The 14,637-nt window shown below is 49.4% G+C and overlaps 1 protein-coding gene across 1 annotated transcript in view; it reads left to right on the top strand.

Moving 5' to 3' along the window:
- Positions 1-14,637, top strand: part of LOC120653442 — a 53,575-nt gene that overhangs the window by 23,056 nt on the left and 15,882 nt on the right. The window contains exon 11 of the mRNA XM_039931192.1: positions 9,492-9,971. Within this exon, the coding sequence (XP_039787126.1) occupies positions 9,492-9,971 (480 nt within the window). The remainder of the gene's footprint in view (positions 1-9,491; positions 9,972-14,637) is intronic.

Raw genomic sequence — 14,637 nt, 5'->3', positions numbered from 1 at the left:
AAATTATGATTCAAACGGTGAATCTCGACCAAACGACCACGAAAATTGATGAAACTTGGGGGATAGCTTTGCCCCTACCCCGTGAACGTATCCCCAAGTGATCTCGCCCTAAAGATCAAAGAATCTTGAGAATTCGAGGGGAGATCAAGAAGGATTGGGGTTTTCTCAAAAACTCAAGAAATACAATTCGAAAGAGCTCGTGATTCCAGAGGGTTTGGGACAGGACTAGAAGCACGGGAATAACAACCAAGAGCTCGTAGAATCCTCGCAATCATGTGCACCAAAAATGAAATCAAAATCCATCACACAAGGGCACAAAACGAGGGGATTGGATTGATTCAAAAAGCCCAGAGGGCACAAGGAGGATGGGGCCTCTTTTTCCAATCAAATCCAACATAATATCTCAACAATCCTTGGACTAATCCTATTCTAAAGAGAAGAACGGGGAGAGAGACTCAGGGGCGGCGGCCTAGGAGAAACAGAGGAGTCCACGAACAGATTACAAAAGCCGCAATAACCTAATACAAGTGAAGGGGTATTTACACCCACGGAGACCGGTCAGACCGGTTCATGACCGGTCAGACCGGTCGGTTAGACCGGTCAGACCGGTGCCAGGGACCGGTTAGACCGGTTGGTCTGCAGTTTCCCCCTGTACACGATCCCATCTAACGGCTGCGGTTCTTTCTTTGGAATGAAGTCTTCTCCACGATGCCGCCATCTTGACGAAGATCTGGTCCGCGGTTTTGGAGGGTCCGCGAAACCCGGGTAGGTGGCCGGTTTTGAGAAAACCGCAAAAACTCCTCGCGCGGGAAGATTCCCGCCTCGACGTCGTGGCCCTAGACGCCGTTCCCTGCCTCGGCCTTCTGACGGCCCTAGACGCCGCCCGACGCCCGTCACCTCCTCGCCCGCAGCGAGGCCCTAGACGCCGTCGACGCCCGTCGCCTCCTGTCAGTCCCGAGACCGACGCCCGTGCATCCACGACTTGGCGTCTTCAACCGCCGTCCGCCTGCTTGGTTTTGTGGCGCAAACCAAGAAACCCGCCTTCCGTCGCCGCTTGCGCCCTCGATCCAGGAGTGAACGCCACAGCTGCAGCCCGGTCCGAGCTCCGGTCCCGGCTGCCCTTCACCGCCGTCCACCGCACGGTCCATCGGTCACAGCACCTCCACGGCAGCTCCCCGTCGACAGTCGACGCCCGTGTACCTGCAATCCAAAGACCAAGCGCACGATCACACCTGCACGGTTGACAATTCACTCATCACAAGCAGGATAGTGTACTCAACATTCCTCAATCTCCCCCTTGATGAGTGCTAGTGCAAGTGAGACAATGCAAAATACAAATATGTATAATGCATATGCACAAAGCAACTACCAAACCTAGAAACCAAAGAGAAGGACAAGTAAAACCTACAAAGCTAACCAAAGAAAAGTCAGCGATCAAAAGGGGTAACAAACCCTAAGCTCCCCTCGCAAGCGAGCAAAGGTGTCCTGCTCAAGCGGTTTGGTGAGAATATCTGCGGTTTGCCTCTCTGAAGGGACATGGACCAAGTCTATGTGGCCTCTCTCATGGTTATCTCGCAGGAAATGGAACCTGATATCTATGTGTTTGGTTCTGGAGTGTAGGATAGAGTTCTTTGCAATGCTAATGGCTGACATGTTGTCTACAAAGATGGGAACCCTACCAAAACTCAATCCATAATCCTGCAAGGTTTGTTTCATCCAAAGGATCTGGGAGCAGCAGCTAGCAGCGGCAACGTACTCAGCTTCTATGGAAGAAAGCGCTACGCTATCCTGCTTGCGAGAGGACCAAGACACCAAAGATGTACCGAGAAATTGACAAGTGCCGGATGTCGACTTGCGATCCAACCGACACCCACCGAAATCGGCATCAGAAAAGCCCACCAAAACCAGAGAAGAATCCGCAGAGTACCAAAGACCAAATTCAGGGGTGAATTTCAGATACCTGAAGATGCGTTTCACCAACTGCTTGTGGGAGGTGTGCGGAGAAGCCTGGTATTGCGCACAAAGGCCGACGCCGAACTGAATGTCCGGTCGCGTCGCCGTCAGGTACAGGAGAGAGCCGATCATGCTCCTATACTCCTTCTGGTCCACCGCCTCGCCGTCCAAGTCCTCATCAAGCGCCATCGATGTGCTAATCGGAGTCGGCTGAGGAGACAAGTCGCTCATGTCGAACTTCCGTAGCAAGTCCCTGGTGTACTTGGCTTGATGGACGAATGTGCCCTGAGGAGTTTGCTTGATCTGCAGCCCGAGGAAGAACTGCAGCTCACCCATCATGCTCATCTCGAACTCCATGGACATCTGCTCAGTAAACTTGGAGACAAAAGCGTGAGAAGAGTCACCAAAGATAATATCATCCACGTATATCTGAACTAATAGGAAATCAGCGCCAGACCGCATGAGGAACAAAGTTTTATCCACACATCCCATTTTAAAGCCCTGAGCCAGCAAAAAGGTTTTCAATCTATCATACCAAGCTCTGGGTGCCTGTTTCAAACTGTAAAGAGCTTTCTGAAGTTTATAAACACAGTTTGGAAACTTGGGATTTTCGAAACCAGGGGATTGTTTTACATAAACTTCTTCTTCGATAAAACCATTCAAGAAGGCAGATTTAACATCCATTTGGAAAACCTTAAAACCCTTGGAAGCAGCAAATGCAATAAAGATTCGAATAGCTTCCAAACGAGCAACAGGGGCAAAAGTCTCCTCAAAATCAATACCATCTTTTTGGCAAAACCCCTGGGCAACAAGACGAGCCTTGTTTCGAACAACCAAACCATCCTCGCCCTGCTTGTTTTTGAAAACCCACTTCGTTCCGATGGGATTACAAGCAGGTGGAGGCTCGACTAAAACCCAAACTTGGTTTCTTTCAAAATTTTCGAGTTCCTCATGCATGGCATTGACCCAATTAGAATCAGAAAGAGTGTGTCCAATATCTTTGGGCACAAAAGAGGCAACAAACGCTGAATGCGCAAAGCCAGTGATACTTGTTACCTTGGACCTGGTGACTCGCTCGTTGAGATCACCTAGCATCTGTTGAGGTGGATGGAGACGCTGAATGTGTCGCGGTGCTTCCCGTGTCGAAGTCGCCTCCTGCTCAACCAAAGCTGGTGCCTCCTCAGGTGCAGCTGGTGAAGCCTGAGTCACGTCCTCGATCAGCCCCCGTGAAGTAGACATAGTCGGATCGGGGCCGTCATCATCGTCCGAGCTCGTGGCGGAGGCAACTGGGTCCACAGCACGCGTGGTAGCCTCAGCCTCGCCCTCCGCTAGCTTCTTCCTCCTCATCTTCAAAGATGGAGGTGCCGAGCTCATCATCATCCTGCAGCTTCAAAAACAGAAGAATTGCACGGTGCAGTCTCGTCGAAAGTGACTTCACAAGTCTCTCTGATGATGTTAGTATCAATAATCAGCACACGGTAAGCTCTGGAGTGAGAAGCATAACCGAGAAAAATACCGTCAGACCAGCTAGACTCAAAATTATCAAGATTTCCATCTTTCAGCACAAAGCACCGGCAACTGAAAACTCTGAGATGGTCAACACGGGGCTGGCGTCCAAACCGCAACTCATAAGAAGTCCTGTGCATGAAAGCACGCAAGAAAATGCGGTTGGACACGTAACAAGTGGTGTTAACCGCTTCAGCCCAGTATTTGCGAGGAGTCCTATGCTCATCGAGCATCGTCCTCGCCATCTCAACCAGCGTCCGATTCTTTCGCTCTACAACTCCATTCTGTTGTGGAGTGTAGGGAGGAAGAATACTGGTGTTCAAGCCCTTGATCACTGCAAAAGGCGTCAAAACAAACAGTTTTTGAATTCTGTGCCATTATCACTGCGAATCGCTCGCATGGCCTGGGGTAACTCGTTTTTCAACCTCAAGATCAAGTCTCGAACAAACTCGAAAGCCTCATCCTTGGTTCTCATGAAAAAGACCCAAGAATAGCGAGAAAAATCAGTCCACGATCACAAGAACGTACCACTTCCCACCAACAGACATCAACCTAGAAGGACCAACTGTGTCCATGTGTAGCAACTCTCCAGGGTGAGCGGTCATCACCTGATTAACAGGTGGATGTGAAGTAGCAATCATCTTCCCATGGCGACACGGGTGGCAAACAAGGTCCTTTTCAAACTTCAATTTGGGCAATCCTCGGATCAGGCCAAGTGAGCTAAGTCTCGACAACAGATCGAAGCTCAAATGTCCAAGTCTCCTATGCCACTTCCACAAATCAGAAGAAGGACCAGCCAACAAGCAACGAGAAGGGCCAAGAGGGGTTCCAGAGAAGTCAACCAAGAAAACCCGATCGCGAGGTGTAATCCGGCAAACCAAATCTCCTCTGGAATCCAAAACACGCGAACAACCCTCCTTGAAGCGAACCTCAAACCCCTCATCAAGAAGTTGCGAAACAGAGAGCAAATTAAAGCCAAGATTCGAAACCAAAGCAACTTCTCTCAGGGTAAAGCGATCAGAAACTCGAACAGCGCCAAGTCCACGTACCTTTCCTCTTCCATTGTCCCCGAACACAATGTACTCCTTTGAGCGCATCGGGGTGAGGCTACAGAACCATTTGTCATTCCCGGTCATGTGGAGCGAACAACCGGAGTCCATGATCCACCTGTTCTCCAAGCCTCTGACCTGCACATCAGTAGTGAGATAAAGGGTGAGCAAATGTCTCAACACTGGGGTTAGCAAAGTGAGAAGCAAACCAGTGTCGAGCCATTTGCTCTACAGAAGGGTTAGCAAAACTAGGCAAAGCGTATCCCCCGTCCCGTCAACCGTGTGACTGACGAACACCACCGCGAGGAAAGTGTGGAGCATCGAAACCTCCTCCAAAGCCTCGGTCTCGTGGTCCATAGCCGTACTGAAAACGACCAGGAGCACGACCGGCAAAGCGACCACCCACTGGAGCCACGGTAACCACCACCGTCTCCCTGACCTCCACCTACACAGGCGCGCCCTAGCATCTTGCCTACCACCACACCGAGAAGGACCATGCACCCGAGCAGAGTACATGTCCGCGTTCCGTCTCTCCTGCTCTCGTCTCACAGCCCACTTCCTCCTGAAGCAAAACTCCTCCAGGTGACCTTCCCTGTCAAAGAACTCGTAGTGGTACCTCACCTCACGCTTGGGAGGTGGAGGCCTAGCCTGCGGACGGGGAGAAGCAGCCCCCTTCTTCTGGGCAACCTGGACTGCGGCAGCAGGGATCGTGTCAAGTGGATTCCTCAGCTCATTGGGCTTTGGGACTCAAACCTGCTTCTGTGGAGGTGCTTTTTGTGGTTCTTTCAGCACACCATCCACAGGGTCAACAAGCGAAGACTGCGTGCTCGTGCTAGCAGTGTTTCCAGCAGCCTTGCAAATCTTACCATACAACCTGTCAAAATCTGACTTCGTATATGTGTAACCGACCCCAAACCCATCACCACGCTTAAACTGCTTAATCATCATGCCCAACTGCGGCTCACTGCTAGAAACCCAACTCAGAATCGCCCTAAGATAGGTATTCTCATTCTCCAAGTTGGCTTTCTCTACCGCAAGACTATCCAGATCGGCAATCAAACCAGGGCAAACAGAGCAGTCACTAGGTGGGCTAGACTCTACGACCTTAGTCTTTCCAAAAGACTTGATCAAAGCGTTCTTCTCATCTAGCTCCGACCTAAGCGTGGGACAAAGCTTACAAGCACCAAGCAAAGCTGGCCTAGACTTCATCTCCTCTAGCTCGCACACAACAGTAGCAAACTTGGACTGCAACAAAGCTAGATCGGACTTAAAGATAGGACAGTCATCACATTCAAGCACATCGCTAACAATAGGAGCGTCCTTAACCAGTTCTAGTTCATGCTTGGCCTTAGCGAGCTCATGAGACACGTCAGCAAGCGAAGTCTTAGCAACATCTAAGTTCGCGACGTTCTCATCATGCTTGGCACGGAGAGCAACAAGATCGTTCATGTGAGATATGCAGCCAGCGCACTCATCCTCACTAGATTTCTCCCTAGCACAAGCCAGCTCAGCCCTAGGCTTTCTACGCTCTCTAGCTGCTTCCTTAAACAACCTTTTCTAGTTGTCGAGAGCGGCGTACAACTCCCTAACCTCTGTATCTAGCAGGTCGATCGTGGAGTTTACCTCTGAATCACTCTCGGATCCAGGAGAAGAGTCGGCGTGCGTCGGTGTAGCATGTCCACCTGAAGACGCACGAGCACCATCGGCTTCACCCGCCATGGTGCAGAAACCCTTGCGCCGACCGGCCACCAAGCAAAGGCCGATGAAGCCGGTGGCTTCCTTGTCCCGCTTCTTCTTCTTCTTATCGTCGTTGTCGGAGGTCGGTGAAGAAGAGCGGTCGGTGTCAGAGCTCTTGTCGAGGTCGCTGAGCTGCGCCAGGAAGGCCTTTTCCCGCTTCTTGGCCTTGTACTGGAAGCGCTTCTTGAGCGACTCCTTGTCGAAGCGACCTCCCCGGTCACGACTGCGGTGCTTGTGGCGCCGACGCTCCTTGTTGGAGCTTCCCTTGTCGCGGTGGCGGTGGCGGTAGTAGTCGAAGTGGTTGTTCTGGCCACCGCCGGACTTCTTGGGGCAATCGGCGATGAAGTGGTTCAAATCGCCGCAGTTGTAGCACTCGGGGTTCTTCTTCCTTTGCCTGTTGTGGTAGACGCGCTGGAACTTGCTGATGAGGAGGCACAAGTCAGTCGTCGCCCAGCGTCTCCAGCTGCTCATCTGTAACAGAAGGCAAAGAGGCAAGAGAAAATCCGAAGAGCAGAGTTAGCGTTAGAGCTCGATCCACCTGGACCAGTCATAAGAGCAACGCTCTTGGAAGGAGGGGCACCATTGAGCTTGGCTCGTGTCTGGTTATCCACCTCTATGGCCTTGAGCTTGCTGAAAAGCTCGTTCACGGTCAGAGTCTCATAGCCAGCAGACTCAATGATCGTGTTCACCTTGAGATCCCACATAGAGCGATCAAGTGCGTAGAGCAACTCGAGGGCCTTCTCGTGCTCTGTGTACTCAAGGGCATCAACAGATCTGTTCGCATTGACTTTGTTCACAATCGATTGAAAGCGACTGAACATCAAGTCAATGCTCTCACCTGGCTCCTGTGTGAAGTTCTCGTATTCATGCCGGTGAGTCTCGAACAGTCTGGCCTTGACCTGAGGTGTGCCCTCGTGGTAGTTCTCAAGGCACGTCCAAATCTTGTGGGCTTCCTGAAAACCCTAGACGCGTGAGAACTCCGCACGAGAAACGCCAGCGAACAGGGCATTGACAGCCCTGGCGTTAGCCTCGTGCTCGGTCACTTGAAGAGGAGTGACCTGAGTGGCAAGCACCACGTAAGCCTGGTTCTTGGTAACATCCCAGACCTCGGCTCCCATGCTCTGCAAGAAGGATCTCATGCGAACCTTCCAGTAGGCATAGTCCTCGCCGGAAAACACCGGGATCTTCCCAAGACTCGCCATGGTCGCCAAGTGGTTTTCGAACCGGTTAAGGTACTGAAAACCTCAACCAAGCTCTGATACTAATTGAGGGACCGAAGCCGGCGACCAAAGGGGGGGTGAATGGGAGCCGATCAAAATTTCTTCGTAAATTGAAACGTCGGCCTATATCCCTAAAATCATCCAAGCCCTCAAGCGTTCTGACCAAAGTTTGGAATAGCTATGAAAAAGCTAAACCAACACAAAAGGCCTCGAACGAGCGAGCAAAAACCACGAAGCAAATCGGAAGCGAATCGGGAAAACAGCTATGTCTACCTGGACCGGTCTGACCGGTGCACTGGACCGGTCTGACCAGTCGTGTCTGTCCAAAGGCGAGAAGACCGGTCTGACCGGTCTTGCCTACCGGTCTGAGCGGTCGGCACCCAGAAACCCCGAAAATTTTGATTCAAACGGTGAATCTCGACCAAACGACCACGGAAATCGATGAAACTTGAGGGATAGCTTTGCCCCTACCCCGTGAACGTATCCCCAAGGGATCTTGCCCTAAAGATCAAAGAATCTTGAGAATTCGAGGGGAGATCAAGAAGGATTGGTGTTTTCTCAAAAACTCAAGAAATACAATTCGAAAGAGCTCGTGATTCCAGAGGGTTTGGGACAGGACTAGAATCACAACCAAGAGCTCGTAGAATCCTCGCAATCATGTGCACCAAAAACGAAATCAAAATCCATCACATAAGGGCACAAAATGAGGGGATTGGATTGATTCAAAAAGCCCAGAGGGCACAGGGAGGATGGGGCCTCCTTTCCCAATCAAATCCAACAGAAGATCTCAACAATCCATGGACTAATCCTATTCTAAAGAGAAGAACGGGGAGAGAGACTCAGGGGCAGCAGCCTGGGAGAAACAGAGGAGTCCACGAACAGATTACAAAAGCCACAATAACCTAATACAAGTGAAGGGGTATTTATACCCGCGGAGACCGGTCAGACCGGTTCCATGGACCGGTCAGACCGGTTGGTCTGCAGTTTCCCCCTGTACACGATCCCATCTAACGGCTGCAGTTCTTTCTTCGGAATGAAGTCTTCTCCACGATGCCGCCATCTTGACGAAGATCTGGTCCGCGGTTTTGGAGGGTCCGCGAAACCCGGGTAGGTTGCCGGTTTTGAGAAAACCGCAAAAACTCCTCGCGCGGGAAGATTCCCGCCTCCACGCCGTGGCCCTAGACGCCGTTCCCGCCTCGGCCTTCTGACGGCCCTAGACGCCGCCCGTCGCCCGTCACCTCCTCGCCCGCAGCGAGGCCCTAGACGCCGTCGATGCCCGTCGCCTCCGTCAGTCCCGAGACCGACGCCCGTGCCTCCACGACTTGGTGTCTTCAACCGCCGTCCGCCTGCTTGGTTTTGTAGCGCAAACCAAGAAACCCGCCTTCCGTCACCGCTTGCGCCCTTGATCCAGGAGTGAACGCCACAGCTGCCGCCCGGTCCGAGCTCCGGTCCCGGCTGCCCTTCACCGCCGTCCACCGCACGGTCCATCGGTCACAACACCTCCACGGCAGCTCCCCGTCGACACTCGACGCCCGTGTACCTGCAATCCAAAGACCAAGCGCACGATCACACTGCACGGTTGACAATTCACTCATCACAAGCAGGATAGAGTACTCAACATTCCTCAATTTTTCTAAGTATAATGACCAAATTTGAAACACCCATAGTAGGACAATGGCCATTCGATTATTTGACTACAAAAACCTTGCCAACCCGCCTTGTTATTGCATTACACATTAGGTTGTCCGCTATGAAAAGAAGTCTACAAATTTGAGTTTTTTTTAAAGAAAAGAGTTTGGTCAATAATTATACTACTCCTAGGAGATCAACTGTAAATTGGTTTAGTATAAAGTCCTCTCAGTTTTGACAATGATGATGTACTCTGTTCAAGATTGTACAAGGATTTAGTTTTTAAGGTGAGCTGATGTTTTTTCCATGATTTTTTTTGAAGTGAACTGGAGGGGTGCGCCCCTACAGGATGTTTTTTCCATGATTAATGAACTACTAAGTGATGTCTTAATTGTAGATGATAGAGGCCGACCCCACCGAGTTGATCTTACCCTTGGAACCAAGGAAGGTGGAGTTCTTGTTGAAGATATTGAACATTACAGATGACCATGTCGCATATCGTGTGAGATACACGATTTCCATGGCGAAACTTTATGATCAAAGACCAAATAGTATTGGAATTCTGTCACCAAGATCAATGATTTCTTTTAAAAATACAAGGTCGTCATCACCAGAGGGGGCACATGAAGACATGAAAGACACGGAGATAATTTATTTGGCGAGCACCATTATGAGCAAAGGTTTCAAGATGGCAGACATCACCAATGACCTGTTCGATAAACCGGCAGCCGGTAGAATAGTTCATACTTTGAAGGTACCTGTTTTTCTTGTTGAATCAAGTGGACCGTTATCCTGGGAGGGCATACGATGCGCCAATCAGTCAATGTCTCTAACGGACAAGCAAGGAGATCAAAAAGCCAACTATTCGAATTGTCAGGTGAGTTTCCTAATTATGATGTTGTGTCATTCGGAAAATATGAAGGCCACTTCGGTCACAGCATAACATTTACTTTTGCCTCAATTAAAGATTGATGTTTTGGGAACAACGGCAAGCACATTCTTGCTTATAGAAAATCTATCGGAACCCCAGTTTTTAATTGTTCTTGTACTTATGGATAAAACAACTATATATTTCTACAATTAATTCAACTAGTGTAGGCATCACAATGTAGTGTTGAATATGGTGATATTTTTTAGAGTTTAGGAGGCCGAACTGCAGAATGGTAGAATGCGTCAATTGTATTGACATCACAAAGGCCTTAATATAGGCATGTACAAGTGTTAGTTATATCAGCTATACTGGAGATCATATGCAGCCTCAATGTGCCGAACTGTTGTTTTTGAGCTCGTCAAACAAAATTCTAGCAAGTAGGTCTTTTGTGTGAATATATCTGCAAACTGTGACATGGATGGTATATGTAGGACCTTGAGCTCTCCAAGAGAAATTTTTTTCCGGACAAAATGCAGATCTACCACATGTTTAATTCTCTGGTCTTGCATCGAATTAGAGGCCAAATAGGTTGCACCGACATTGCTTGTCACAATATATCAAAGTAGCTCAGCATGGAGGACGATCCAGCTTGGTGAGTTGACAAAGCCAGCAAGAGTTTCAGAGATCACGTTGGCCATAGCGCGGTATTCTGCTGCAGTGCTTGAACGAGAAACCATGGGCTGTTGTTTTGAAGACGAAGCAACAAGATTATCACCAAGGTAAACATAATAATCAGACGTAGATCAGCATGTATCTAGGCAACCAGCCCAATCGGCATCTGAGTAGGCAATAATATTTTTGAGTTTGACCATGTGAGATGCAAGCCATGAGCGGGAGTTGCTCAAAGATAGCAGAGCACGCACTCGTTTCAAACGCTGCAAATGGGGTTCCCTTGGATCATGCATGAATAAATAGATCTGTTGCACTGCAGGATCTATCCGGGCATGTGATGGTCAGGTATTGCAATGCTCTTGCTAAGCTCTGGTATTCGATCGGATCTGAAACTGGTTGGCCGTCATGTACTGAGAGTTTTGGTTTTGTGTCAATGGGAGTAGAACAAGGGTTGCAAGAACTCATGTTAGCATGATCAAGAAAATCATGAATATATTGTGCTTGTGAAGAAAATTCCTGACTGAGTTGGGGTGATATGAATACCCAAGGAGTGGGATAGTGGGCCCTAGGCGCTCATGGCTATGCTTGCAAATGATGGATTGTAAGAGGTGTGTGGAATTTGGCAGTAAGGATTATGTCATCCATGTAGAGCAATATGTATGAAGTCTCTGTGGTAGTGTGAAGGATATATAGGGATGAATCAGCTCAAGATGCAAGAAAACCAAGGGAAAGAAAAAAGTCTTTGAATCGCAAAAACCTAGTGCATGGAGCTTGTTTCAAGCCGTACAAAGATTTGTTCAATTTCCAAACATATGTTGTTTAGAAGGGTCAACAAAGCTAGATGGTTGTGTGCAATATAAGGTTTCGGATAGATTACAGTGAAGGAAGCGTTCCTTACATCCAGGATAGACCAAGAGGAAGATGTTGGAATGCCCAACACAACCTGTAGTGTTGCTGGCTTGATCACAGGGCTAAATGTTTCTCCATAATCAATACCATGCTGTTGAGAAAAAACCCATACCACCCATCTAGCTTTAGATCTTAAAAGGCTCCCATCTGGATTGTATTTGTGGCCATAGTTCCATTTGCCACTAATGAAATTGACACCTGCAAGTTCTGGAACAAGCTAAGACACCAAGTTTTGTTATTCATTAATGAGTTATAATCATCAAGCATGGCACTGTGCCAATTGGGATCTTTGAGAGCTGATTGGTAGGTAGATGGAATTGGAGATATTGGTTGTGATTGGTTACTTGTTCTATTTCTGGCCTGGCTAGAAGTTATTCAGGCCAGCCTAAACCAAGTTATGTAGTATTTTGTGGGTTTGTTTGGTTCGCTGCATATCTTGTCTTGGTCTGCATAAGATTTTGTTTGGATGGCTGCGTTGCTCCCTGGGAAACACTATTGTAGCCAAGCTGGTCTGTCGGGCGCTATGCACCCTGCACAACCAAAGACAAGCCTCATTTGTGTTTCCCACTATGCAACCCCGTTGTTCAGGGCTATTTGCACAACCGGAGCCTAACCGGCCTATTCAGGCTACCAAACATCCAAATCTTTACTATGCAAGCCTGGGTAGGCTCTTATGCAGCCTACCAATCACAACAATTATTGTTGTGGTAGATAGATTGAAGTGGCGCTTGGGATCAATGCCCTTCTTTATCGGTGGCAGCTGGCAGGTCGTTGTTGGCTTGGGAAATTACCTCGGCGATGAGCATCCATCATGCTTGCACGAAGGAGGGAAATTGGGGAAGTGCCGGAAGGATTGTCCTCAGGGTGTGGAATTGAGGACCAAAGCAACAGATCAACTGATGAACAAGTGCCTGATCTCCAACAAGCAATTCACAATCGGCTAGTGCATCTGAAAGGGTTCTAAGGCGATGATAGTAAGCGGAAACAGACATTTCACTTTGTTGGAGTCCATGAAACTCAATCTCCAGATGCACTGAATGGATGGGCTTGTTGCTGTTGAAGAAGTCATGGATCTACTTCCAGACAGAGTATGCCATCAGGTCGTCCTGAATGACCATGTCCATCAGATCATCACTCAGGGTGGCATGAAGCCACATAAGGATAGTGAGGTTGTCCTGAACCTACTCAGGATCATTGGGGCATGGATTGTTGTTGTTGATGTGCGAGTGCAGATCAAACCGGCCAAGGATGATGCAGAACAGATTCCACCAGTGCCAGTAGGTGCTCTCCAGCATATCATGAGTGATAGGTACAAGACTCCTGATGTTAACACCTTGTGTGGAATTCGAAGAAGATATCACGGTAGCAGATGCGGTGGTGTTGGTTGCATCAAAGATGATATGAGCCATGGAGGAATTATTGATTATGGTCACGATACTGTTGGCAATGGTGGTGAATGCGTCACTCATGCTAACACACAAAGTGAGAAAAAAAATTGAAAGGTAGTTGGAGGTCTCAGGAACATGTTCACTGTCGGGGACCTCGCCGCCGGGAGGTCGTGTCGCTGGGGAGCTCACGCAGACGCCCTCGCGCACCGCCATCCTTGGAGGGCTCACTGGCCTCGACCGTCGCCGCCGCGCGAGCTCCACCACGCCCGTGCCCGGGAGGCACGCGAAGCACCCGGCGCCGCCGGCGAGGGGAGATCAAGGAGGTGGAGGAGAAGGATGGTCATAGGGAAGCCCGCGGCGGCTGCAGGAGGAGGGGGGGGGGGGGTGGAGGTCACCGCTGGCCTCGTGCGCCGCCGTCTGTGCACAGGAGGAGGGGGAGGAGCGGTGCATGGGGGGAGGTGCGGGCGCATGGGAGGAGAAGGAAGAGCGGCGCGTTGAACGGGAGAGGAGGCACCCGATGTTTCCTCCCCCGTCGGATGCCCGTATCCTAGCATTACCGAAGGAAAAACTAATCAAGACGAACTGGTACAAAACTCAAAAACAATGGCCAACACCACCACCTTCTTTTCCAAACAGCCATCTTGATCGTAAGACAAAGGCCATCTTTGCCCCCAGCCTGAAGTTGGTACAAGCTTCTGGTTCTTTAGATCCATTTTCTTTCAGCTTAGCATCACCATCGAAGCCTCCATGTCTATCCAGTATGCAGCCAACATTTTACCTTCCAACGTAAGCATTCCCTCAGAAAAATGGGGTGGTCATGTTGCAACCTGTTTGAGCTTGTCTACATATCTTGATAAGTAATCCTTTCTGACTACCAGACACAAAATTAATCAATTTCTCAAGAGCCCATAGATCATCAGAAGAAGCGTCTCTGAAAGTGATCGGGTGCTCTAGCCTAAGAGGGGGAGGGGGTGAATTAGGCACTAATAAAAACTTAGACCTATGGCTCCAACTAGTTTGCACAAAACTTAAACTAAAACATGCTATCTAGATGTGCAACTAGGTTGTTCTAGTGTGAAACCCCTATCCCAAAAGAGTTTAGCAACCTATAGCCTTTTCTATCAAGAAACTATTCTATGAAAGTAAAGGCACACAAATTGCTAGTATGAAATGCGGAAGCTTAAAGAGTGGGATAGGAGATAGCAAACTCTTGACGCGGGTGTTTATCCCGTGGTTCGGTTAGCCACAAAGGCACACCTACATCCACGTTGTTGTAGCACTCACTAAGAGTATTGCTACTCGGCCACCAAGTCTCTTCCGTAAACACAATCACGGTCACCTTGGCCCCGGATTCCACTAAGGAGCTTCTCCACAAAGGATGGGGGTCTCCACGTCCCCCGCACAAAGATGTCGTCGCCGCTCCACACCAAGTCGGAGGGTCGATGATGTTGCCGGCGAGCTTCACGCTCCAAGGTGCCGGCGCACCAAGCTCTTGTTTTGGTTCACTAGAGAACCACAGCACAAAGGCTTCAAGCCTTGCAATCTCACTCTCTAAGAGCTAATCCTTTACACAACACTCTCAAAGTGTGCTAAGGGCTAAGGATATGATCTTGTTGCTTTTGTATGGCTTGGAGATGTTCTTGGGTGTGTGTGGGATGTCCAGCAACTCCAGCAAGCTTCAAATGGCCGGGGTGAGGCATATA

The sequence above is a fragment of the Panicum virgatum genome, chromosome 1N, assembly GCF_016808335.1.
Source record: "Panicum virgatum strain AP13 chromosome 1N, P.virgatum_v5, whole genome shotgun sequence".
NCBI lineage: Eukaryota > Viridiplantae > Streptophyta > Magnoliopsida > Poales > Poaceae > Panicum > Panicum virgatum.
This window is presented reverse-complemented; position numbering and strand designations above follow the sequence as displayed.